The sequence below is a fragment of the Bos indicus genome, chromosome X (assembly GCF_029378745.1).
Source record: "Bos indicus isolate NIAB-ARS_2022 breed Sahiwal x Tharparkar chromosome X, NIAB-ARS_B.indTharparkar_mat_pri_1.0, whole genome shotgun sequence".
In the NCBI taxonomy this organism is placed as follows: domain Eukaryota; kingdom Metazoa; phylum Chordata; class Mammalia; order Artiodactyla; family Bovidae; genus Bos; species Bos indicus.
In genome coordinates this window covers 36741883-36765971 of record NC_091789.1, presented here as the reverse complement: position 1 = coordinate 36765971, position 24089 = coordinate 36741883, and the positions used below count along the sequence as shown (strand labels likewise).

The 24089-nt window shown below is 42.5% G+C and overlaps 1 protein-coding gene across 2 annotated transcripts in view; it reads left to right on the top strand.

The window, feature by feature from the left end:
* Positions 1-752: 752 nt before the first annotated feature.
* LOC139181686 (uncharacterized) overlaps positions 753-24089 on the top strand; it is a 56497-nt gene continuing 33160 nt past the window's right edge. For both annotated transcript variants that reach the window (XM_070785291.1, XM_070785290.1), the window contains exon 1: positions 753-1068. In XM_070785291.1, the coding sequence (XP_070641392.1) occupies positions 850-1068 (219 nt within the window). In that variant the 5' untranslated portion in view covers positions 753-849. The remainder of the gene's footprint in view (positions 1069-24089) is intronic.

Below are 24089 nucleotides of genomic sequence, written 5' to 3'. Positions count from 1 at the left end.
GGACTCTGTAGGAGAGGGAGGGGGGATGATTTGGGAGAATGGCATTGAAACATGTATAATATCATATAAGAAACGAATCGCCAGTCCAGGTTCGATGCAGGATACAGGAAGCTTGGGGCTGGTGCACTGGGATGACCCAGAGGGATGGTATGGGGAGGGAGGTGGGAGGGGGGTTCAGGATGGGGAACACGTGTACACCCGTGGCAGATTCATGTATGTATGGCAAAACCAATACAACATTGTAAAGTAATTAGCCTCTAATTAAAGTAAATAAATTTAAATATCAAAAAAATTATGCATGTGCTGAAGAGAGGACAGAGTGGGGTCAATTCTAGTTTAGTGATGTTTGACTTGTAGCAGAATATAGAGCCTATTTTGAAGTTTTTCCGGGAAACCCATTTCTGGGAATAGTGATTTGGGACGAGGCTGTGAAGGGAAGAAAAAAAAACAAAAACGCCTTGTGCTCCCAGGCAGGGTGGTGGTCCCCACTTCCTATCTCACTCTGTCGAAGTTCAGGTCAAGCCTGGCATACAGGAAAAGGAGGGTGAAGCGAAACGTTTTTGCCTACAAGGGAGTAGGGAATGGGCCCAGTCAACAAGCAGAGGAGTGCTGCAGCGAGGGCGGGGCGGGGCGGGGCCGGGGCTGAGCAGGGCGTGGTGTGGCGGAGGCGGGGCCAGGCGCACTTTCGCGGGGCGGGGCGGGGCAGAGGCGCGCGCCAATGGGCAGTGGCTGGCTTCGCGCCCTGCGCCAGATCCGCGATCGCGTACTCTTGCTACCTGGTGAAGGCGCCGACAGCGCGCCCAGGCGAGCCTGGGGAAGAGTCGCCAGCGCCACAGACGCTTTCAGGGCATGAGGACGGCAGTGGGCTTTGTCAAGATGCAGCCGCCGTGCGAGAGCCCGGCCCTGGCCGGCGTGGCGGCGGCGGACGGCGCCCTGCGCCGCAGCCCCAGCCCGTGTGAGCCGGAGCGCGAGCAGATGGTGCCTCCGCGGCCACGGATGTGGGACCTGCAGGCGCTGCTCACCCTGCGGAGGAAGCGCCGCGCCGCTGGGGGCCGGGGGAGTGGCCGGGTGAGTGGCCGGGTACTGCGCGGCCCGAGTGGCCGTGGGAGGCGCGCGTGGAGCCCGTGCTCACCCTCCGGGGAGGCCGAGGTGGTCATCTGGAAGTTGGGAAGGTGTCGGGGGCCAAGCCCTTGTGCAGGCCTAGGCAGAAGAGGGACCCGGGAAGGCGGGGTCCTGGGGTGACCCCCCGCGGAGCAGCGTTTTTTTTTTTTTTTTTTTCCTCTCCCCTAGATGCATCTGACTTAGCGCACCTGGACTCTCGCTGCAGGACAGTGAGCATCGCCCAAAGAAGGGCAGTTTGCCTGTCCCCAGAGGAGGAGCTGCAGGTGTCCAGTGCCTAAAGACCGGCCCTGTTGGGACAGGGAGCCCAATGCCCCACGCGTGAGACCTTAGTTTGCAGGAGGCAGGAGACGTGTGCACTGCTGTCGGACGCCTCGTTGCAACTTTGGGCATCGACACTGGCTTAGAACCCAACTAGGGACACTCCTCCACCAGGAAATCCTAGGGAACACATCAGCAGGAAGTCAGTATTTAAGATTCTGGGAGCATCGCCGAGCACTAATCTTTGTCACCAACACTGGCTCTGGCGACTGCCACGGCCTAAGGACAGACGCGAGTTGAAGGTCTGGGGCGAGCTCTAGCTCCTGGGCTCCCCAGTCATCAGCACTTAGTTCTTGGCGACGCCACCAGAGTCTTACATATTGACTTCCTGCTGGTGTGTTCCGCAGGATTTCCTGGTGGACGAGTGTCCCTAGTTGGGTTCTAAGTTTATCTAATGGCCCAAGCAGGTCAGGCATGCTTTGTGATGAAGAAAAGCAGGACAGCCTGGGATCTCTCATAAGTCACTCAGCAGGCCTTGCTGACTTGTCGGGTGTCCCTGCTCACTGGGGCCTTGGGCACCTTTGGGGGTGTTTTACTTAGCTTTTAAAAATCTTAAGGAGACTTTAAGGAGAAGGTATCACAAGGTTGATATTTTGGTCTGTAATGTACGAAGTCTTAGTCGTATGCCTTAAAAGATCTCACTGGGGGACTTTCAGCTCTTGAAAGATTGGTTTGTGAAACTTGAGAGTTAGGGAGAAACACTGGGTTTGGTATGGCTTCCTTTGGGCAAGAAAGCATCTGAACTGACATGGAGTCTTTGCCTTTCTAGGCTGTGTTCCTCCACCCCTGAGAATTCTTCCCACATAGAGATGACTGTACATGATCGACCTAAGAAGGATGTTTTGAGGATTAGCTGAGCAGTAATAGGACATCTTTAGGTCAAATGACCAGGGAAGTTTAGGAATTACCCAAAAATGACCTTAATGTGTGGAATACAGGGTTACCTGCAAAGAAAGCGAGGAAATGTGTCCCAAAAATGTGATAGCCAAATAAACACAAAATTCATAATTAGAGACTTTGCAGGAATCTAGGGGAAGGTAGGTCAAATTGTATTCCTGTTATCCTTGGACAGTTACTTTTTCACTGCACAGGATACTGACACCATGAGGGCAGCCAGGCAGTCTGTGAGGAGGATTACCCAGGGTTTCTGTGTAAATAGATCTGGAGTGTTCATCTGCGTAGAGGCTTGTGTTTCCCCATGCCTCGGATGATGTTGTGGTGTACCTTGCCAAAATACATATTTACTCTAATTTTTCTGAATGTGGTTACTTCAAATAAGGTATACTTTATTAGCCCTTCTTTGGTTCTAATACTGCATTAGCTCTCCTTGTGACATTCCAAACACATTTCATAAGTGCGTGGCCAGTTTTTTGTTTTTTTTAATTGGGGTAAGATTGTCAAATTTTCCAACATTGAAAACCCATAATTTTCAACTGTTTTCCCTCCTTTGGCTCTGGAAGCACCTTTGTGGTTGTTGAACCTTCCCATCAAAGGGGTTGGAAAGGGTTTGAAAGTATGAGAAAAACAGGTGAAAAATGTATTAGTTTGTTCAGGCTACCATAAAAAAAAATACCATAGACCTGGTGGCTTACATAATAGAAATGTATCATCTCACGGTTTTGGAGGCTGAGAAGTGCAAGATCAAGGTGCCAGCATATTTAGTTTCTGGGGAGAGCTCTATTCCTGGCCGGTAGACAGCCACCTTCCCTCTATGTCCTGACATGACCATTCCTTGGTGCCTGTGGAGGAAAAGATATCCCCTCTATCTCTTTTTTTAAACTGAAATATAGTTGACATAAACAGGATATTAGTTTCAGGTGTACCACCTACTGATTGGTATTTGCATACATTGGAAAATGATGACTGTAAGTCTGCTGCTACTGCTAAGTTACTTCAGTCGTGTCTGACTCTGTGCAACCCCATAGACAGCAGCCAACCAGGCTTCCCCATCCCTGGGATTCTCCAGGCAAGAACACTGGAGTGGGTTGCCATTTCCTTCTCCAATGCGTGAAAGTGAAAAGTGAAAGTGAAGTCGCTCAGTCATGTCCGACTCTTAGCAACCCTATGGACTGCAGCCTTCCAGGCTCCTCCGTCCATGGGATTTTCCAGGCAAGAGTACTGGAGTGGGTTGCTATTGCCTTCTCCGGACTGTAAGTCTAGTTACCATCTGTTCCCATATGAAGTTATTACAGTGTTATTGACCACATGCCTTATGCTGTATATGACATCCTCGTGGCTTATTTATTTTATAACTGGAGGCTATACCTCTTAAGCTTGTTCACATGTTTTGTGCCACCCCCCATCCCTTGTTTATTCTCTGTATCTTTGTCTACTTTCATTTTGTCTTGGTTTTTAGATTCCACATGTAAGTTAGATCATTCAGTATGTCTTTCTCTAACTTATTTCACTTAGCATAATACCCTCTAGATCCATCCATGTTGTCGCCAATGGTAAGAATTCATTTTTTTGGATAGCTGAGTAATCTTTCATTAAATGTATATACCCCATCTTCTTGATCCAGTCATCCTTCAGTGAACATTTCACATACTTCCATATCTTGGCTATTATAAATAGTGTGGCAGTGAACATAGGGGTGCCTATCTTTTCCAGTTAGGGCTTTTGTTTACTTTGGGTAAATAACCACATGTGAAATTCCTGGATAATATGGTAGTTCTATTTTTAATTTTTTGAGGACCTCCATACTCTTTTCCATAGTGGCTGTGGTTATTATAACTTTAACCAAGGGTACTGGAGGATTCCCTTTTCTCTGAATCCTCACCAGCACTTGTTGTTTGTTGTCCTTTTGATGATAGTTACTCTGACAGATGTGAGGTGATATCTCATTGTGTTTTTGAATTGCATTTCCCTGATGATTAGTGATGTTGAGCATCTTTTCATATGCCTGTTGGCCATCTGCATGTCTTCTTTGGAAAAATGTCCCTTCAGGTCCTCTGCTCATTTTTTTTTTAAATGGGGTTATTTTTATTTTTGATCTCTAATATTCTTGAAGAGATCTCTAGTCTTTCCTATTCTGTTGTTTTCCTCTATTTCTTTGCATTGATTGCTGAGGAAGGCTTTCTTATCTCTCCTTGCTATTCTTTGGAACTCTGCATTCAAATGGGTATATCTTTCCTTTTTTTCCTTTGCTTTTCACTTCTCTTCTTTTCACAGCTATTTGTAAGGCCTCCCCAGACAGCAATTTTGATTTTTTGCATTTCTTTTCCATGGGGATGTTCTTGATCCCTGTCTCCTGTACAATGTCACGAACCTCCATCCATAGTTCATCAGGCACTCTATCTATCAGATCTAGTCCCTTAAATCTATTTCTCACTTCCACTGTATAAGCATTAGGGATTTGATCTAGGTCATACCTGAATGGTCTAGTGGTTTTCCCTATTTTCTTCAATTTAAGTCTGAATTTGGCAATAAGGAGTTCATGATCAGAGCTACAGTCAGCTCCCAGTCTTGTTTTTGCTTACTGTGTAGAGCTTCTCCATCTTTGGCTGCAAAGAATATCAATCTGATTTCGGTGTTGACCATCTGGTGATGTCCATGTGTAGAGTCTTCTCTTGTGTTATTGGAAGAGGGTGTTTGCTATGACCAGTGCGTTCTCTTGGCAAACTCTATTAGCCTTTGCCCTGCTTCATTCCGTATTCCAAGGGCAAATTTTCCCATTACCCCAGGTGTTTCTTGACTTCCTACTTTTGCATTCCTGTCCCCTATAATGAAAAGGACATATTTTTGGGGTGTTAGTTCTAAAAGTTCTTGTAGCTCTTCATAGAACCGTTCAACTTCAGCTTCTTCAGCATTACTGGTTGGGGCATAGACTTGGATTACTGTGACATTGAATGGTTTGCCTTGGAAATGAACAGAGATCATTCTGTCGTTTTTGAGATTGCATCCAATTACTGCATTTCAGACTCTTGTTGACCATGATGGCTACTCCATTTCTTTAAGGGATTCTTGCCCACAGTAGTAGATATAATGGTCGTCTGAGTTAAATTCACCCAGTGCAGTCCATTTTAGTTCGCTGATTCCTAGAATGTCAATGTTCACTCTTGCCATCTCCTGTTTGACCACTTCCAATTTGCCTTGATTCATGAACCTGACATTCCAGGTTCCTATGCAATATTGATCTTTACAGCATCGGACCTTGCTTCTATCACCAGTCACACCCACAACTGGGTATTGTTTTTGCTTTGGCTCCATCCCTTCATTCTTTCTGGCGTTATTTCTCCACTAATCTCCAGTAGCATATTGGGCACCTACCGACCTGGGGAGTTCCTCTTTGTCATTTTGCCTTTTCATACTTTTCATGGGGTTCTCAAGGCAAGAATACTGAAGTGGCTTGCCATTCCCTTCTCCAGTGGACCACATTCTGTCAGACCTCTCCACCATGACCCAGCTGTCTTGGGTGGCCCCACACGGCATGGCTTAGTTTCGTTGAGTTAGACAAGGCTGTGGTCCATGTGATTAGATTGACTAGTTTTCTGTGATTATGGTTTCAGTGTGTCTGCCCTCTGATGCCTCTCGCAACACCTACCATCTTACTTGGGTTTCTCTTACCTTGGACGAGGGGTATCTCCTCACGGCCGCCCCTCTTGACATTGAACGTGGAGTAGCTCCTCTCGGCATTCCTGCACCCATGCAACCACCGCTCCTTGGACATGGGGTTGCTCCTCTCGGCCGCCATTCCTGACCTCGGACGTGGGGTAGCTCCTCTCGGCTGCTCCTGCACCATCACAACCTGGGACTCTCGGCCGCCGCCCCTGAAAAGGAAATTCTGTGTATGCTAACTGCACAGGTCAAACAAAACCACTGAGGAAATCAGATCTGATTTTTACTTAGGAGAATTAAATCATTAAAGCTAAAGTTTATGTAAACACAAATGTTAAGAAAGCTTCATTGCCTATTTGCAGTGAGGGAAAGTGGGATACCAGAAAGGTAACTCTGGCATTTCAGTTCAGTTCAGTTCAGTTGCTCAGTTGTCTCTGACTCTTTGCAACCCCATGAACTGAAGCACCCCAGGTCTCCCTGTCCATCACCAACTCCTGCAATTTACTCAAACTCATGTCCATTGAGTTGGTGATGCCATCCAACCACCTCATCACCTCATCCTCTGTCATCTCCTTCTCCTTCTGCCCTCAATCAGGTGGCCAAAGTATTGGAGTTTCAGCTTCAACATCAGCAATTCCAGTGAACACCCAGGACTGATCTCTTTTAGGATGGACTGGTTCGATCTCCTTGCAGTCCAAGGGACTCTCAAGAATCTTCTCCAACACCACAGTTCAAAAGCATCAATTCTTCGGCACTCAACTTTCTTTATAGTCCAACTCTCACATCCATACATGACTACTGGAAAAACCATAGCCTTGACTAGATGGACCTTTGTTGGCAAAGTAATGGCTCTGCTTTTTAATATGCTGTCTAGCTTGGTCATAACTTTTCTTCCATGGAGCCAGTGTCTTTTAATTTCATGGCAGCAGTCACCATCTGCAGCAATTTTAGAGCCCCCAAAAATAAAGTCAGCCACTGTTTCCACTGTTTCCCCATCTATTTGCCATGAAGTGATGGGACCAGATGCCATGGTCTTAGTTTTCTGAATGTTGAGCTTTAAGTCAACTCTCCTCTTTCACTTTCATCAAGAGGCTCTTTAGTTCCATGAATCAGTCTTGTCCCATCTCCCCATTCTGCTTATGGAATCTACTTGTCCTGGCACAGATTCAACAGTACCCCTCCTGCAGGTCTTGCATGCTTTGCCCATTGGGATTAATTCTTCCTCAGGTAAACCTCAGAGTTTACCTACCACTATGAGTCTATTTTCACCACCTTTCTTATCACAGTTAGTCTTGTATTTGAAATGCCTGTGTGTGTGCGTGCTAAATTGCTACAGTCATATCCAACTCTTTGCGACCCCATGGACTGTAGCCACCAGGCTTCTCTGTCCATGTGATTCTCTAGGCAAGGACACTGGAGTGTGTTGCCATGCCCTTCTCCAGGGGACCGTCCCAGCCCAGGGATTGAACCCATGTCTCTCACATCTCCTGCAATGTCATGCAGGTACTTTACCACTAGAACCACTTGTGCATATAAGACCTAGATGAGGTTGTAAAATCTTGTAGGGCAGAGATAACTTATATTTGTATTCCCCTATACTGTCCATTGCAGTGCCTAGCACATCATAGATGCTATGTTACAAAATGCATACATGAATGAATGCTGGATGGATGAACAAATGGATAAACAAAACTCTGCCTAGCCAAACACAGTCATCCTAGGTTGAGGAAAGTCAGTCAGAGGTCTTAGCAGATGCAGTCTCAAAGGTTTCAGGGAAATACATTACCCCAAGAGTGTTGGAGGCTATAAATGGACTCCAGCTTGTGGCATGTTCAGATAAGCAGGGAAGAAAGATGATTTTAGCATCAGTATGTGAGTGCTTTATAATAAGGAGACCCTGAAAGCTGGGCAGCCAGCAAAACAGGTTACAGAATCCCAGGCATGAAGTATTAGCATGGTAATCCATAAAATCACGTTAACAGAAACTTCTGTGTTTTCCTTATACTATTCACATCTGTGCATTCTGTGCATAGATGGTGTATTAAAAAGCAGAGACATCACTTTGCTGACAAAGGTCCATCTAGTCAAAGTTGTGGTTTTTCCATTAGTCATATACGAATGTGAGAGTTGGACCATAAAGAAGGCTGAGTTCCAAAGAACTGATGCTTTTCAACTGTGATGTTGGGGAAGACTCTTGAGAGTCCCTTTGGACTGCAAGAAGATCAAACCAGTCAATCCTAAAGAAAATCAACCTTGAATATTCATTAGAAGGACTGATGCTGAAGTTGAATTCAAACACTTTGGCCACCTGATGTGAAGAGCCTATTCATTAGAGAAGACCCTGATGCTGGGAAAGACTGGAGGTAAAAGAAGAAGCAGGCAGCAGAGGATAAGATGGTTAGATAGTATCACTGACTCAATGGACATGAGTTTGAGCAAACTCTGGGAGATGGTGAAGGACAGGGAAGCCTGGCATGCTGCAGGCCATGGGTTTGCAAAGAGTCAGACACAACTTAGTGACTGAACAACAACAACATTCTGTGCAGAGTTTCCATGCTAATTAAATGAGATGATATTTATAAAGCTGTTTGCAAACTTCAAAGCACTATACCTAGAGCACTGCCTTTCTGTAGGGGTGAAAGAGAAGGGACAGATGAGATGATGCCTTGGAGAAAGCAGAGCCTGGACCAGAATGGCAGAAGGAGTGGGAAAGTAAATAGGGTGTCAGAGATCATGCCCAACCAGAAGACAGAGACCTTTGACAATATGTTTCTTCCCGTCACTGGATGTGAAGCATTTGTAGCCCTGATCTAAGCCAAACACAGAGTAAACCATGAGAAAATCTGCCTGAGTGTATTTTGGCAACATCATATGAGTTCATATTGGCATTTGAAGATCTGGATGAGAATACAGAGATGTGGGGCTAGAGAACACTCAGAGCAGGAAGGTCTCTTAAGTCCTTAAACATAAAGTAGGTCTTCTGAAGAAAATGACAGCAAGGGACCAGGCTGTTGTTTTCATGTATGTACCTGGAATATACAGAGGAGAAATTGAATTCATTCTAAACAGAGATAAACCTGAACATAGAAACTGCAGAGTAAAATTTCTTCTCAACATAATAAAGACTTTTCTATCCATTTAAATCCATGTTGAACTTCAATAGTCCATGTGTGTGTGTGTGTGTGTGTGTGTGTGTGTGTGTGTGTGAGTCACTCAGTCATGTCTGACACTTTGTGACCTCATTAACTGCAGCCCACCAGGCTCCTTTCTCTATAGGGATTCTCCATGCAAGAATACTGGAGTGGAGCGCCATTTCCTTCTCTAGCATTCTTACCCTTGCAAAATGAGTAGACTTCATGGAACTTTATTTTATCAGATGCATGGTTGGATTCAGTGACCTGGAGTGCTTCATCTGACCAAACACTGGGATTTTTCACCGTCCCTAGTGAATAGTGAGGTGGTTATATAGAGCAGCAGTTCTCAAAGTGTGGCCTGGGGAACTCTGGGAATCCTCAATACCCTTCAGGACTGTCATAAGGTCAAAACTATTCTCTTAATAATTCCAAAATGTTATTTGTCTCTTGTGTTGTCATTTTCTCAAGAGGATACACTGGTGTTTTCCAGAGGCTACAGCCACATGATACTGCAACAGACAGAATGCAAGAACAGAGAAGAGATTCCAGCAGCTTCTACTAAGCTACATCAAGGAAACTGACAAAAATATAAATAAGGCCATTCTTTTCACTATACATTGCTTTGTTTTGGAAAACCATTATTTTTCAGAAAGCATATTTCTATTAACAAATATGAAAAAAGTGAAGTTGCTCAGTCGTGTCTGACTCTTTGTGACCCCAAGGACTGTAGCCTACCAGGCACCTCTGTCCATTTAATTTTCCAGGCAAGAGTACTGGAGTAGGTTGTCATTTCCTTCTCCAGGGGATCTTCCCGACCCAGGGATCAAACCTGGGTTTCCAGCATTGCAGGCAGACACTTTACCTGAGCCACCAGGGAAGCCCATTAACATATAATCAGCTTATTAAATATATATATATATATATATTAAAAATTTGCTCTTTTCAATTTTGAATCAGATAGCCAGCCCAGGTTCAATGCAAGAGACAGGGTGCTCAGGGCTTGTGCACTGGGACGACCCAGAGGGATGGGATGGGGAGGGAGGAGGGAGGGGAGGTTCAAGATGGGGAACACATGTAAACCCATGGCTGATTCATGTCAATGTATGGCAAATACCACTACAGTATTGTATAGTAATTAGACTCCAATTAAAATAAATAAATTAAAAAATAAATAAAATTGTAAGTATCTACAGGCATGACCCACAGGAAAAGAAAATCTCTTCAAGACCTTCAATAATTTAAAGGTGTAAAGGGGTCCCAAGACCAAAACTCAGTCAGAAAAAAATAAGTCTCTGATAATAAGAAAGGAGGGAGGGACTTCACTGGTGGTCCTGGAGTTAGGGATCCGAGCTCCCAGCAAAGGGGGCAAAGGTTCCATTCCTACTCAACGAACCAAGATCTCAGAAGCTGTGCAGCATGACTGGAGAAAAAGAAAAGAAAAAAAAAAAGAGAGAGAGAGAGAAAGGAAAGAAGGAAGGAAGGAGAAAGAAAGGAAAAAAGAAAGAAAGTAGGGAGATGGGAACAGGGTAAAAAAGTGTTCTGCCCTCCCACTTTCCAGCTACCTTTGCTAAATTAACACCACTTTCAGCCTGACACAGAACTGGGGTTTTCCACAAAGGTGGCTACTAGAGGTATCTGGATGGTGGAACAGAGGATCTATACTTTGGAATCAGATGAGCCTGAGTTTGAACTCAGATTTTTCCACCTTCTAGAGGCCTTAAATTACTTGGCCTCTCTGAGCCTCCATGATCTGTTCTGTGAATTTTTAAGACTACCAGGTTGTTGAGAATATTAGACAAGATCTTCATGTAAAATCTAACCCAGTGAGATACCTCTTAAAGTACAGCTCTCCACGTGACTGTTGATCAATCCCAGGTGAGATATTAACATATAATAATATGGGAAGCCTCATGACCTGGTAAACAGATGGTGGTCTACATGTGATTTTCACCAACTCTCCCCACATAATCCCCTTTCTAGACAAACCCCAAATCTTTAGACATGTTATTCCTGAAGCACCTACTTTACTGCCAACCACTGAAACATAACTTCCTCATAACTTCTCTATTCTGAATACAGCTGTGGGGGAGGAGAACAAACATTGAACGTGGAATCAAAAACCCAGGCCATGTCCCACATTTATTGATTTATTAGCTCTGTGACATTCAACAAGCACTTCACCTCTTTGAGCCTGTTTCCTTATCCATAAAAGAGGGAATAATAAAACCTGGTCTGTGGGGTGGTTATGAAGGCTAAAGTAAATAATGCCTATGAAAACACTGAGCAAACAGTTATATATGTTTTTGTCATTAATAAATTTCATCTATTTTATATTTAAAACTGATCTAACTTAAAAAATTCCACAAAGACCACTCAATCAAAATTATCTCCAGGTAACTCCCTGAAGTCCTAACCAGGACACCATGCTTTCCCTGCCAAGTGCCCAGGTTTGATCCCTGGTCAGGGAACTTACACTGTTAAAACTTAGACTGACTGCAAGCCATGCAGTCAAAAAAAAAAAAAAAAAAGAAAGAAAGAAAAAACAATCTCCACACATACATACATGCAAGTGTGTGTGATTGACTGTAATATGAAATTTGCACACATTTTTACAAGGCCACAAACTTTGTGAATGTCTTCTGGCCAATCCCCCCAGTTAATTTTTCTAAAGTCTGAAGTCAAGCCCTAATAAAGAGGAACACTATGACATATCAATCTTTATTTCTAAATACATTTACTTAAAAGTGGTAGTAATCTTGATAAGAACAGCAATGAAGAACTTTCTTAGAAAATGAAAATGTGACACTCATCTGGTTCTCTCCCTATGACTTGGTCTCTTAGGAGGGAAAAAGAGAGCTTGAGGAGGAGATGCTTGCAGGGGTAAGAATTTATAAGCAGAGCTGCTAACAAAATCTTTTATCTGCAGGTGCTGTTTTATGTCTATTGATTTAGAAGTAGGAAAAGCTGTTAGTCATAAAGTTCTTGTTTATTCCTGATGAAATATCAAAACCTCCACTGTCAAGGCTGAAAGAACATGACTCCATTCTCCACTCAATTCAGGATGAGCCAGTTTTGGTTACGGTCCACTGAGTTACATGCATATTTGTTATCCTTGGCTCCTCTTTGGCTGATGTCATTCTTTCTAAATACCATGTAAATTCCCCCTCACTCACAGTGTTGTTCTCTGTGTGGTGGGCATTACAGGCAACTGTAGCCTTATGATTTCAGATCAAAACTGATACCGTTTCACTTTTCGAATATGTTGATTTGAAATATGTTTGCAGATACCATTCACAATGGTAACAATGGAATGTCGTATTTATTTTCAAGGGAGACTCAGAGGATCAACAGGCCTTAATGTTTATAAAGTCTTAATAGCTCTTCTCAAGCTGTATGGACAAGATAGTTTTAGACCTCTGTTTATGGTATAGACATCAGAAGAGAAGATGAACTCAAGAGTCCATGAAATCATTGGAAAGACTTGGAAGCACTGGCAGAAGCTGAACAAGCTACATCTTTGGTCTCAGTTCCTTCATTTGCAAAATGAGGAACAACCTGCCTCATTAGATCCCTGTGGAGAAAACATGAGAGAGTAAGGGTAAAGTACATAGAATAATGAAGGCACAGTCAGGAGCATAGGCTTGTGAGAGGATATCTTTATTACTCTTCAATCTGAGCTACAGAGATTTAAAAAGGGCTGGGAACTTCTTGAAGTCATATGAAAAATGCCTGTGTACTTCTCTGATGAAAGAGACATAGGTGTCATCAGATCTTCAAAATAGGTGCATGTGTGCCTGCCAAGTTGTTTTTGTCGTGTCTGACTCTGTGCGACCCTTTGGACTGTAGCCCGCCAGGCTCCTCTGTCCACAGGAGTTTCCAGGAAACAATACTGGAGTGGGTTGCTGTGACCCCTCTTCAAAATAGGTAACCTAATCACAAAATTTCTAAGACCCGTGGTACTTGGGTTGAGCCTAAATTTCTAAATGTGAGTGTGTATATACAGACCACAGATGAAGACAGATGCAAGCTGCCCCATTTACACCTGTGGCATTAATTACGATGCCCACCAGAATATAAAGCGTTTCTCCTTCATTAGTGGACCCATATCTGGTACAAATGGATCTCCCTCCAACACCCAGCACCACTACCACAAGATATAAACCTGAAAATGAACACAAGTTCACAATCCACACTGGTGGTCATCAGGTAGCCCAGTATCTGCTAGCCAAGAGGTTTTGGGAAGGGTCAAAGGCAGTCTGGGAAGGGGCAAAACAAGTGGAAACCCAACATTTCTGTTGATGCTTACATCCTAAAAATACCACAAAGAAGCGACAACCATCACAGGGCCAGGTATGAGAGGGAAAATGCTAGAAGAGGAGACAGCAAAGAAGACATTTGCAGGCATAATGCTTTACTTTCTGCTTCAATTTTGCATTTTTCTTTCAAAGGCAGCACAGATCCTCTGTAAGAAGAAAAAGACAAATGGTATGACGGAATTTTGTGCCTGTTTTCTGGAGCATTTACTAGAGAATTTATGACTCTTTGTAGTTACTATTGGATATGTATTTAGAATAATTTTCTGCCATGACAATAGGTAGTCCTCATAAACTTTCAGTCTCTAACAAGAGGACAGAGATATTGCTTTTCTAGTGTTTCTGTCTGTTAGTTTGTTTATTAATAACCCTGGATAACCTACCTCAACATAATAAAGGCCATGTATGATAAGCCAACAGCAAACATTATTCTCAATGGTGAAAAAGTGAAAGCATTCCCCCTAAGATCAGAAACAAAACAAGGGTGTCCACTTTCACCACTATTATTCAACATAGTTCAGGAAGTCCTAGCTACAGCAATCAGAGAAGAAAAAGTAATAAAGGAATCCAGATCAGAGAAAAAGAAGTAAAGTTCTCATTGTTTGCAGATGACATAATACTGTCCATAGAAAACCCTGAAGATAGTATCAGAACATTACTAGAGCTAATCAGTGAATTTAGCAAAGTTGCAAGATACGGAATCAATACACAGAAATCATTTGCATTTCTATATACTAACAATGAAAAATCAGAAAGAGCAATTAAGGAATCAATCCCATTCACCATTGCAACAAAAATAATTAAATACCTAGAAATAAACTTACCTAAGGAGACAAAACAACTGTACACAGAAAATTATAAGACACTAATGAAAGAAGTCAAAAATAACACAAACAGATGGAGAGATATGCCATGTTCCTGTGTAGAAAGAATCAATACTGTGAAAATGACTATCCTACCAAATGCAATCTACAGGTTTAATGCAAGCCCTATCAAATTACCAATGGCATTTTTCACAGAATTAAAAAAATTCACAATTCATATGGAAACACAAAAGACTCTGAATAGCCAAAGGAATCTTGAGAAAGAAGAATGAAGCTAGAGGAATCAACCTCCCTGACTTCAGGTTATACTACAAAGCTACAGTCATCGAGACAGTGTGATACTGGCACAAAAACAGAAATATAGACCAATGGAACAAGACAGAAAGCCCAGAAATAAACCCATGCACCTATGGGTACCTTATTTTTGACAAAGGAGGCAAAAATACACAATGGGGCAAAGACAGCCTCTTCAATAAATGGTGCTGGGAAAACTGGACATGTAAAAGAATGAAATTAAAACACTTCCTAACACCATACACAAAGATAAACTCAAAATGGATTAAAGGCCAAATGTAAGACCAAAAACTATAAAACTCTTTGAGGAAAACATGGGCAGCACACTCAATGACATAAATCAAAGCAAGATCCTCTATGACCCACCTCCTAGAGAAATGGAAATAAAAACAAAAGTAAACAAGTTTTTTAAACCTTATTAAACTTAAAAGCTTTTGCACAACAAAGGAAAGTATAAGCAAGGTGAAAAGACAACCCTCAGAATGGGAGAAAATAATAGCAAATGAAACAACTGACCAAGGATTAATTTCCAAAATATACAAGCAGCTCATACAACTCAATACCAGAAAAACAAACAACCCAATCAAAAAGTTGGAAAAACACCTATACAGACATTTCTCCAAAGAAGACATACAGATGGCTAACAAACACATGAAAAGATGCTCAACATCCCTCATTATTAGAGAAATGCAAATCAAAACCACAATGAGATATCACCTTACACCAGTCAGAATGGCCCTCATCAAAAAGTCTACAAACAATAAATGCTGGAAAAGGTGTCGAGAAAAGGGAACACTCTTGCACTATTGGTGAGATTGTAAGTTGATATAGCCACTATGGAAGATGGTATGGAGATTCCTTTAAAAACTAGGAATAAAACCACCATATGATCCAGCAATCCCACTCCTAGGCATATACCCTGAGGAAACCAAAATTGAAAGAGACACATGTATCCCATTGTTCATTGCAGCACTATTTACAATACTTAGAATATGGAAGCAACCTAGATGTCCTTTGACTGACGAATGGATAAAGAAGTTGTTGTATATATACACAATGGAATATTACTCAGCCATAAAAAAGAACACATTTGAGTCAGTTCTAATGAGGTGAGTGAACCTAGAAGCTATTATACAGAGTGAAGTGAGTCAGAAAGAGAAAGATAAAGGCCATATTCTATATAGGATCTAGAAAAAAGGTACTGAAGAATTTATTTACAGGGTAACAATGGAGAAAGAGACATAGAGAATAGACTTATAGACGTGGGGAGAGGGGAGGAGAGGGTGAGATCTATGGAAAGAGTAACACGGAAACTTACATTGCTGCTGCTGCTAAGTCGCTTCAGTCGTGTCTGACTCTGTGCGACCCCATAGATGGCAGCCCACCAGGCTCTGCCATCCCTGGGATTCTCCAGGCAAGAACACTGAAGTGGGTTGCCATTGCCTTCTCCAATCTTACATTACCATATTTAAAATAGATAGCCAACAGGAATTTGCTGTCTGTCTCATGAAACTCAAACTGGGGCTCTGTATCAACCTAGAGGGGTGGGATGGGAAGGGAGATGGGAATGAGTTTCAAAAGGGAGGGGGTATATGTATACCTATGGCTGATTCATGTTGAGGTTTGAGAGAAAACAGCAAAATTCTGTAAAGCAATTATCCTTCAATAAAAAATAAATTAGTTTTTAAAATAACCCTGAATAGCTACTCAGTATCCTAAGTAATTGAAGATACTTTGCTTGAAATCAACTATTGTTTGTGCTGAAAAATAATTAATTCTTTTTTCTATCTGGGCAATGTGAACAACTTCCTGGAACAGGCCTTATTACTTGAAAATCACACTCCTTTGGCTCACATTACATATCTCTGGGCTCAAACTAAGAATGATGCTGATTTTTCCTTAACAAGCATATCAACATTTGATGTTCTTCCATCTTTCTGCCTTATTTATAGATCATTCTCAGGAATCACGGAGCCAATAGTTATAAAACACTATTCCTGTGCTCAGCACTGTGTGAGCTACAGATGTGGATGGTAGCCTTCATTACCTCCAGGAACTCAGAAAGTAGTTGGAAGAGTAAAAATAATCACATTTGAAAAGAGAGGAAACTATTCAATAGTCACTAAGCCCTACTGTGTTCTGTTGTTGGGGTGGGAAGATAAGTGGGAGTACATGCCCTCCGGGAATCAGCCTGCAGTGCAGGAGATGCGGCAGCCACGAGTTCCATCCCTGGGTCAGGAAGATCTCCTAGAGAAGGAGATGGCAACCCACTCCAGTATTTTTGCCTGGGAAATTCCATGGACAGAGGATCCTGATGGGCTACAGTCCATGAGGTCGCAAAAAAGCTGGACACAAATTAGAAACTAAATAACAACAACAACGTTCCTTCCATAGCAGGAGGGTTTTCTTATTAGGAACTGTTTTAGGGAGAAGAGGTTCTAAGACTTGTAGAACTTCAAAGGAAGAGGAGACTATTGAAGCTTGGCACAGTTAGGAAGACATTGTGGCTAAGGGATGTTTTGAAGGATGAGAAGAATTCAGACAAGCAATGGGGAAAAAAGAAGATCATGGAAGTAAAAATGACCAGATTTGCATGACGTCCAGGGCCAGGGGCAGTACACAAGCTGGACAACTATATCCACTGGCCCTGGAAATGGCCCTGACTTGCTCATGATAAGAGGAAAAAGCAAAGCACATTGAGTAATGGAGAATGAGAGCATGCTGGGCTGTGTGGGACAGGCTAGATTGTGGAGGGCCTCAAAAGTCCAGCAGAGAACATTAGAAGGTGCATGGTAATCCATAGGGAGCATGGTATGTTTCTTAGTTGGGGATGGATGCAGTGGAAGCATGTTTGGGGATAATTAGCAGAGAAACAGGAAGCAAAGTTGCCAGGAATATCTAGAATTAAGATCAACAAGGCAGACTTGGAGGTAACCACAGGGACCCCAAATTGAGGTGATGATACCTGAGGCTATTAAACAGCGTAAGTGGGAGTGGAGAAGCAAAGACAAAATGAGCATCTGGAAGGAAAACCTGACCAGATAGGAATGGAAAATGAGAGAGGATTCAGGCAGGGACAGTCCCTTTAACACACAGGCCCACACACTTTTGGTGCTCAGTGCCTTTGACTATGGTAAGATAATGTCGAATCTTCAGTCCAGTAAACTCTCTTGCTGTTATTCAAACAAAAGAAAAACTGGGAAATATTATTAAATTTTATGAAACAAATTCTGGGAACCAAACAAGGGGTTTTGTGCTTTACAGTTCAATGCTAACTCGGTTTGCATCAGGGCTGAACTAATACCCCAACAGGTTGTTAGGAGAAATTATCTTGAAAAATATGTTTAAATGAAACACAGGATTAAGGCCCTCATCATTTTCAGAGTGACTTGGTTCAAAGGAAGTCCATTTAGATATAATGGGTGGATCTACACGAGCTCGTAGATTTATCCAGAATCGATCTGAAATATTCACTCAGTGTAATACCTTAATCAATTCACAGAGAAGGCTTTTCTAAATAATTAGATGAAAAATAATAGAGTAACAAGCACCTTTCAGTTCAGTTAAGTTCAGTCGCTCAGTCGTGTCTGACTCTTTATGACCTCATGGACTGCAGCAGGCCAGGACTCCCTGTCCATCACCAACACGTGGAGTTTACTCAAACGCATGTCCATTGAGTCAGTGATGCCATCAAACCATCTCATCCTCTGTCTTCCCCTTCTCCTCCCACCTTCAATCTTTCCCAGCATCAGGGATTTTCAAATGAGTAGGTTCTTCACATCAGAGGGCAAAAGTATTGGAGTTTCACCTTCAGCATCATTCCATCCAATGAATTATTCAGGACTCGTTTCCTTTAGGATGGACTGCTTGGATTTCCTTGCAGTCCAAGGGACTCTGAGGAGTCTTCTCCAACACCACAGTTCAAAAGCATCAATTCTTCAGCGCTCCACTTTCTTTATAGTCCAACTCTCACATCCATACATGACTACTGGAAAAAGCCATAGCTTTGACAAAATGGACTTTTTTGACAAAGGAAAGTCTCTGCTTTTTAATATACTGTCTAGGTTGGTCGTAACTTTTCTTCCATGGAGTAAGCGTCTTTTAATTTCATGGCTGCATTCACCATCTGCAGTGACTCTAAAGCCCAAGAAAATAAAGTCTCTCACTCTTTTCCCACTGTTTGCTCTCTATTTGCCATGAAGTGATGGGACCAGATGCCATGACCTTAGTTTTCTGAATCTTGAGCTTTAGCCAACGTTTTCACTCTCCTCTTTCAATTTCATCAAGACGCTCTTTAGTTCTTCCTCACCTTCTGCCATAAGAGTGGTATCATATCCATGTGTGGGGTAACTGATATTTCTTCTGGCAATCTTGATTCCACATTGTGCTTCATCCAGCCCAGCATTTCTTATGATGTGCTCTGCATATAAGTTAATTAATAGTGTGACAATATACAGCCCTTCCCCCATTTGGAACCACTCTGTTGTCCCATGTCCAGTTCTAACTATATGCTTCCTGACCTGCATACAGATTTCTGAAGAGGCAGGTCAGGTGGTCTGGGATTCCCACCTCTTTCAGAATTTTCCACAGTTTGTGGTGATAGTCAAAGGTTTTGACATAGTCAGTAAAGCAGAAATAGATCTTTTTTTTTTTTTTTTTTTAATGGAACTCTCTTGCTTTTTCAATAATCCAACGAATGTTGTCAACTTGATCTCTGGTTCCTTTGCCTTTTTAAAAATCAGCTTGAACAACTGGAATTTCATGGTTCATGTACTATCGAAGTCTGGCTTGGAAAATTTTGAACATTGATTTACTAGCATGTAAGATGGGTGCAATTGTGCATTAGTTTGAGCATTCTTTGCACTGACTTTCTTTGGGATTGGAATGAAAACTGACCTTTTCCAGTCCAGTGGCCACTGCTTAGTTTTCCAAATTTGCTGGCATATTGAATGTAGCACTATCACAACATCATCTTTTAGGATTTGAAATAGCTCAACTGGAATACCATCACCTCCACTAGCTTTGTTCATAGTGAAGCTTCCTAAGGTCCACTTGATTTCACATTCCAGGATGTCTGGCTCTAGGTGAGTGATCATACCATCTTGATTATCTGGGTCCTGAAGATATTTTTGTATAGTTCTTCTGTGTATTCTTGCCACCTTTTCTTATTATCTTCTGCTTCTGTTAGGTCCATACCATGTATGTCCTTTATCGAGCCCATCTTTGCATGAAATTTTCCCTTGATATCTCTAATTTTCTTGAAGAGATCTCTAGTCTTTCCCATTCTCTTGTTTTCCTCTATTTCTTTGCACTGATCACTGAGGAATGCTTTTTTATCTCTCCTTGCTATTCTTCGGAACTCTGCATTCAAATGGGTATATCTTCCTTTTCTCCTTTAATTTTTGCTTCTATTCTTTTTACAGCTATTTGTAAAGCCACCTCAGACAGCCTTTTTGCTTTTTTGCATTTCTTTTTCTTGGGAATGGTATTGATCCCTGTCTCCTGTACACTGTCATAAACCTCTGTCCATAGTTCATCAGGCACTCTGTCTATGAGATCCAATCCCTTGAATCTACTCCCCACTTCCAATGTATAATTGTAAGGGATTTAATTTAGGTCATACCTGAATGGCCTAGTAGTTTTCCCTAGTTTCTTCAATTTAAATCTGAATTTGGCAATAAGGAGTTCACGATCTGAGCCACAGCCAGCTCCTGGTCTTGTTTTTGTTGACTGTATAGAGCTTCTCCATCTTTGGCTGAAAAGAATAAAATAAATCTTATTTCAGTGTTGACCATCTGGTGATGTCCATGCATAGAGTCTTCTCTTGTTTTGTTGGAAGAGGGTGTTTGCTATGACCAGTGTGTTCTCTTGGCAAAACACGATTAGCCTTTTCCCAGCTTCATTCTGTACTCTAAGGCCAAATTTGCCTGTTACTCCAGGTGTTTCTTGACTTCCTACTTTTGCATTCCAGTCTCCTTTTAATGAAAAAGACATCTCTTTTGGGTGTTAGTTCTAGAAGGTCTTGTAGGTCTTCATAGAACCATTCAACTTCAGCTTTTACAGCATTACTGGTTGGGGCATAGACTTGGATTACAGTGATATTAAATGGTTTGCCTTGGAAATGAACAGATATCATTCTATTGTTTTTGAAATTGCATGCAAGTACTGTATTTTGGACTCTTTTGTTGACTATGGTGGCTACTCCATTTCTTCTAAAGGAATCTTGTCCACCATAGTAGATATGATGGTAATCTGTGTTAAATTTACCCATTCCAGTCCGTTTGCATTCACTGGTTCCTAAAATGTTGATGTTCACATGCACCTTTACTATTTCCTTTTTACCAATGAGCAGAAGGTAAATAATTTGGCAAGGATGCATGGAGTGAGACCCATTGCCCTTTAAACCTGTGGTTTTGGACTTCAGCTACAAGCTGAAGATCATGTGGCAATGAAGGTGGTTAAACAATGTTGTGGTAGACTCCTGGCTGACTCACATAAATTCTCTTAGAATTCATGCACTACTAGAAAAAGATTCAGAAAAGATACGACAGAGAAATAGCTTCTGTGACAAAACCTTTCCTGTTGGGGCAAAGACAAGTGATCATCTCAGCAAACAAGCTGCAGAGGTTACATGCACGGTCAGGTGAGGCCTGGCTAACATATTCATCCACAGCCTTGTCCCAGGGCTCCTCATTCCAGAACTGTGGTCCTGGATGTAAACAATTTTCAGGGGGGTAAGGGAGCCTAGAAGGTTGAAAGTTAGTCAATGTGGAACGTCCTTAGCATTGTTCTGAGTAGTCACTGAGAAGACCTCAGGCTCTGACATGCTCAAGAGTAATGAGAACGGGCTTAGACTCAGCGGGCTTAGCAGAAGCTTTACTGCACACCCAGGGCAGCTTGCATTGTTCCTCAGAAGTCTGTTTCACTCATAGTCACTTGGACTCCTATTCAGAAGCAACCCCCCCAACTGCACCCCATGGATCATGGAAACTTCACAGTAGGTATTAGAACAGCCCCATAAGGAAACATGCAGCTCAGGACCAGACAATTTATTAAAACCACACCACCCTGATACAAACACACTTACCCATTATGGAGATGTGATGCAAGAGCACAGGCTAAGCAAAGCCAATAAGGACACGGTGGGAGAAGAGGAGGGAGAGGGTGAGATGCATGGAGAGAATAACAGAGAAATTTACAGGACCATATGTAAAATATATAGCCAATGGGAATTTGCTCTATGACTCAGAAAACTCAAACAGCGTCTCTGCAACAGACTGAAGGGTGGGATGATGAGGGAGATGGGAGGGAGGTCGGGAGGGAGGGGACATGTGTGTACCTATGGCTGATTCTTGTTGATGTATGACAGAAAACCACAAAATTCTGCAAATAAATTATCCTTCAATTAAAAAAAAATTTAAAGCCCACAAGTACTGAAAAGATTGAACTTTAGTGTTTATAGGAGAAAAATGTGCAGCATAGTTGATTTGATACAAAGACATTTCCACAAGGCAGGACTCTAGAACACCCTTTCCTGCAAGAAGAGACCCCAGGGTTCACCAGTCGATGAACCACTACCTTACCACAGAAAGAATTGGATGCAATGTTGTTGTTTAGTCACTAAGTCATGTCTAACTCTTTCACGACCCCATGGACTGTAGCCCACTAGGCTCCTCTGTCCATAGAATTCTCCAGGCAAGAATACTGGAATGGGTTGCTGTTTGCTTTTCCAGGGGATCTTCCTGACCTAGGGACTGAACCCAAGTCTCCTGCAATGGCAGTCAGATTCTTTACCATTGTGCCACCAGAAAAGCCCTAATGCAGTATCTCATCTTGTTAAATTAGAAACCACAGCAACATTTTTAAGTATGGATGTTTCACATGCACACACAGGTAGCTAGAAAGCAAGTGGCCCTAGTTTTGTGTCCCCCGGAATCACAGCCTGAAATAAGATTCTAGAGCAAGTAGTTTCCTTTGGAGATGTGCTTTGCAGAGGAAGGATGGAGAGTTTCCATACAGATAGGAAGGGAGCCAAGAAAAGGTGCATTTCAAAAAAAGTTAAGGGAGTTTAATCCTGCTGAAGAAGTCCACAAGCCTATGGAGAGTTATCTGAGTTATCATATTTGAGGATGAGGGAGCTGGGGTATTTATACTCCAGTTCTTATGAGTCGTGAAGCGTCAATTCTCTGACATTTTCAGTCTGACTTGAGCACTGACAAAGTAGGTTTCAGGCATGAGGAATAAACCTCCAAGCCACTGATGAGATGCTGGCAGTTTAGAGTCTGGCTGGTATGTGCCATAGCCATGAGGCAGAGGGGACATGGGCAGGATCTGCCACACAGGTCTTCCTCAGAAAATCTCCCAAACATTAGGCCAGGAGACAAAGTTTTTAGACAAACATGTTGTTTCTCCCAAAGTATATTTTTCTCCCATTTCCTTCAAGCAGATCCCCATTTTCTGGAGTTACATAACTAGGAAGAGGCAAAGGTCCAAAAGAAGAAGCAGATGTTTGCTAGGGCTGTCAGAAAAAAGTGTCACAGACTGGGTAGCATGCACAACAGAAATTCATTGTCTTTCCTTAAAAAATAATGTTATTTATTTATTTATATTTTGGCTGTACTGGGTCTTTGTTGCTGCACAGGCTTTTCTCTAGATGCAGCAAGTGGTGGTTACTCTCTGGTTGTGGTGTGCAAGCTTCTCATTGTGATGGCTTCTCTTGTTGCAGAGCATGGGTTCTAGGGCACATAGCCTACAACAGTTTCGGTCCATGGGTTCTAGAGCACAGGCTCAACAGTTGTGGTGCATGGGGTAGTTGCTTTGCGGCATGTGGGATCTTCTCAGATCAGGGGTTGAACCTGTGTCTTCTGCATTGGCAGGCAGGTTCTGTACTGCTGAGCTACCAGGAAATCCCCAGAAATTAATTTTCTAACAGTTCTGAAGGCTGGAAGTCCATGATTATGGTGTTAGCAGCTCAGGTATCTCCTGAAGCCTCTCTCCTTGGCTTGTAGATGGTGGTCTCCATCCTGAATCTTCAGTTGGCACCTTCCCTGTGCATGTCCAACCTTGTGTCCCTTTATGTCTCCAAGCCTCCTCTTCTTATAAAAACCACAGTCAGAATGAATTAGGGCCGACTCATATGACCTCATTTAACCTTAATTACCCTTTTAAAGTCCCTATCTTCAAGCAGAAGCACATTCTGAACTGCTGGGGTTAGGGCCTCAACATGTGAATTTGTAGGGGAGCACACAATTCAGCCTATGACAGAGAATAATGAGCATATTCAACACTTAGATTTGTAAAATTTCTGTTAAGAAATAAAGCAGTGTTTATACCAGTCTCAAGCAAACAATGGAGAAGGCAATGGCACCCCACTCCAGTACTCTTGCCTGGAAAATCCCATGGATGGAGGAGTCTGGTAGGCTGCGGTCCATGGGTTCGCTAAGAGTCGGACACAACTGAGCGACTTCACTTTCACTTTTCACTTTCATGCATTGGAGAAGGAAATGGCAACCTACTCCAGTGTTCTT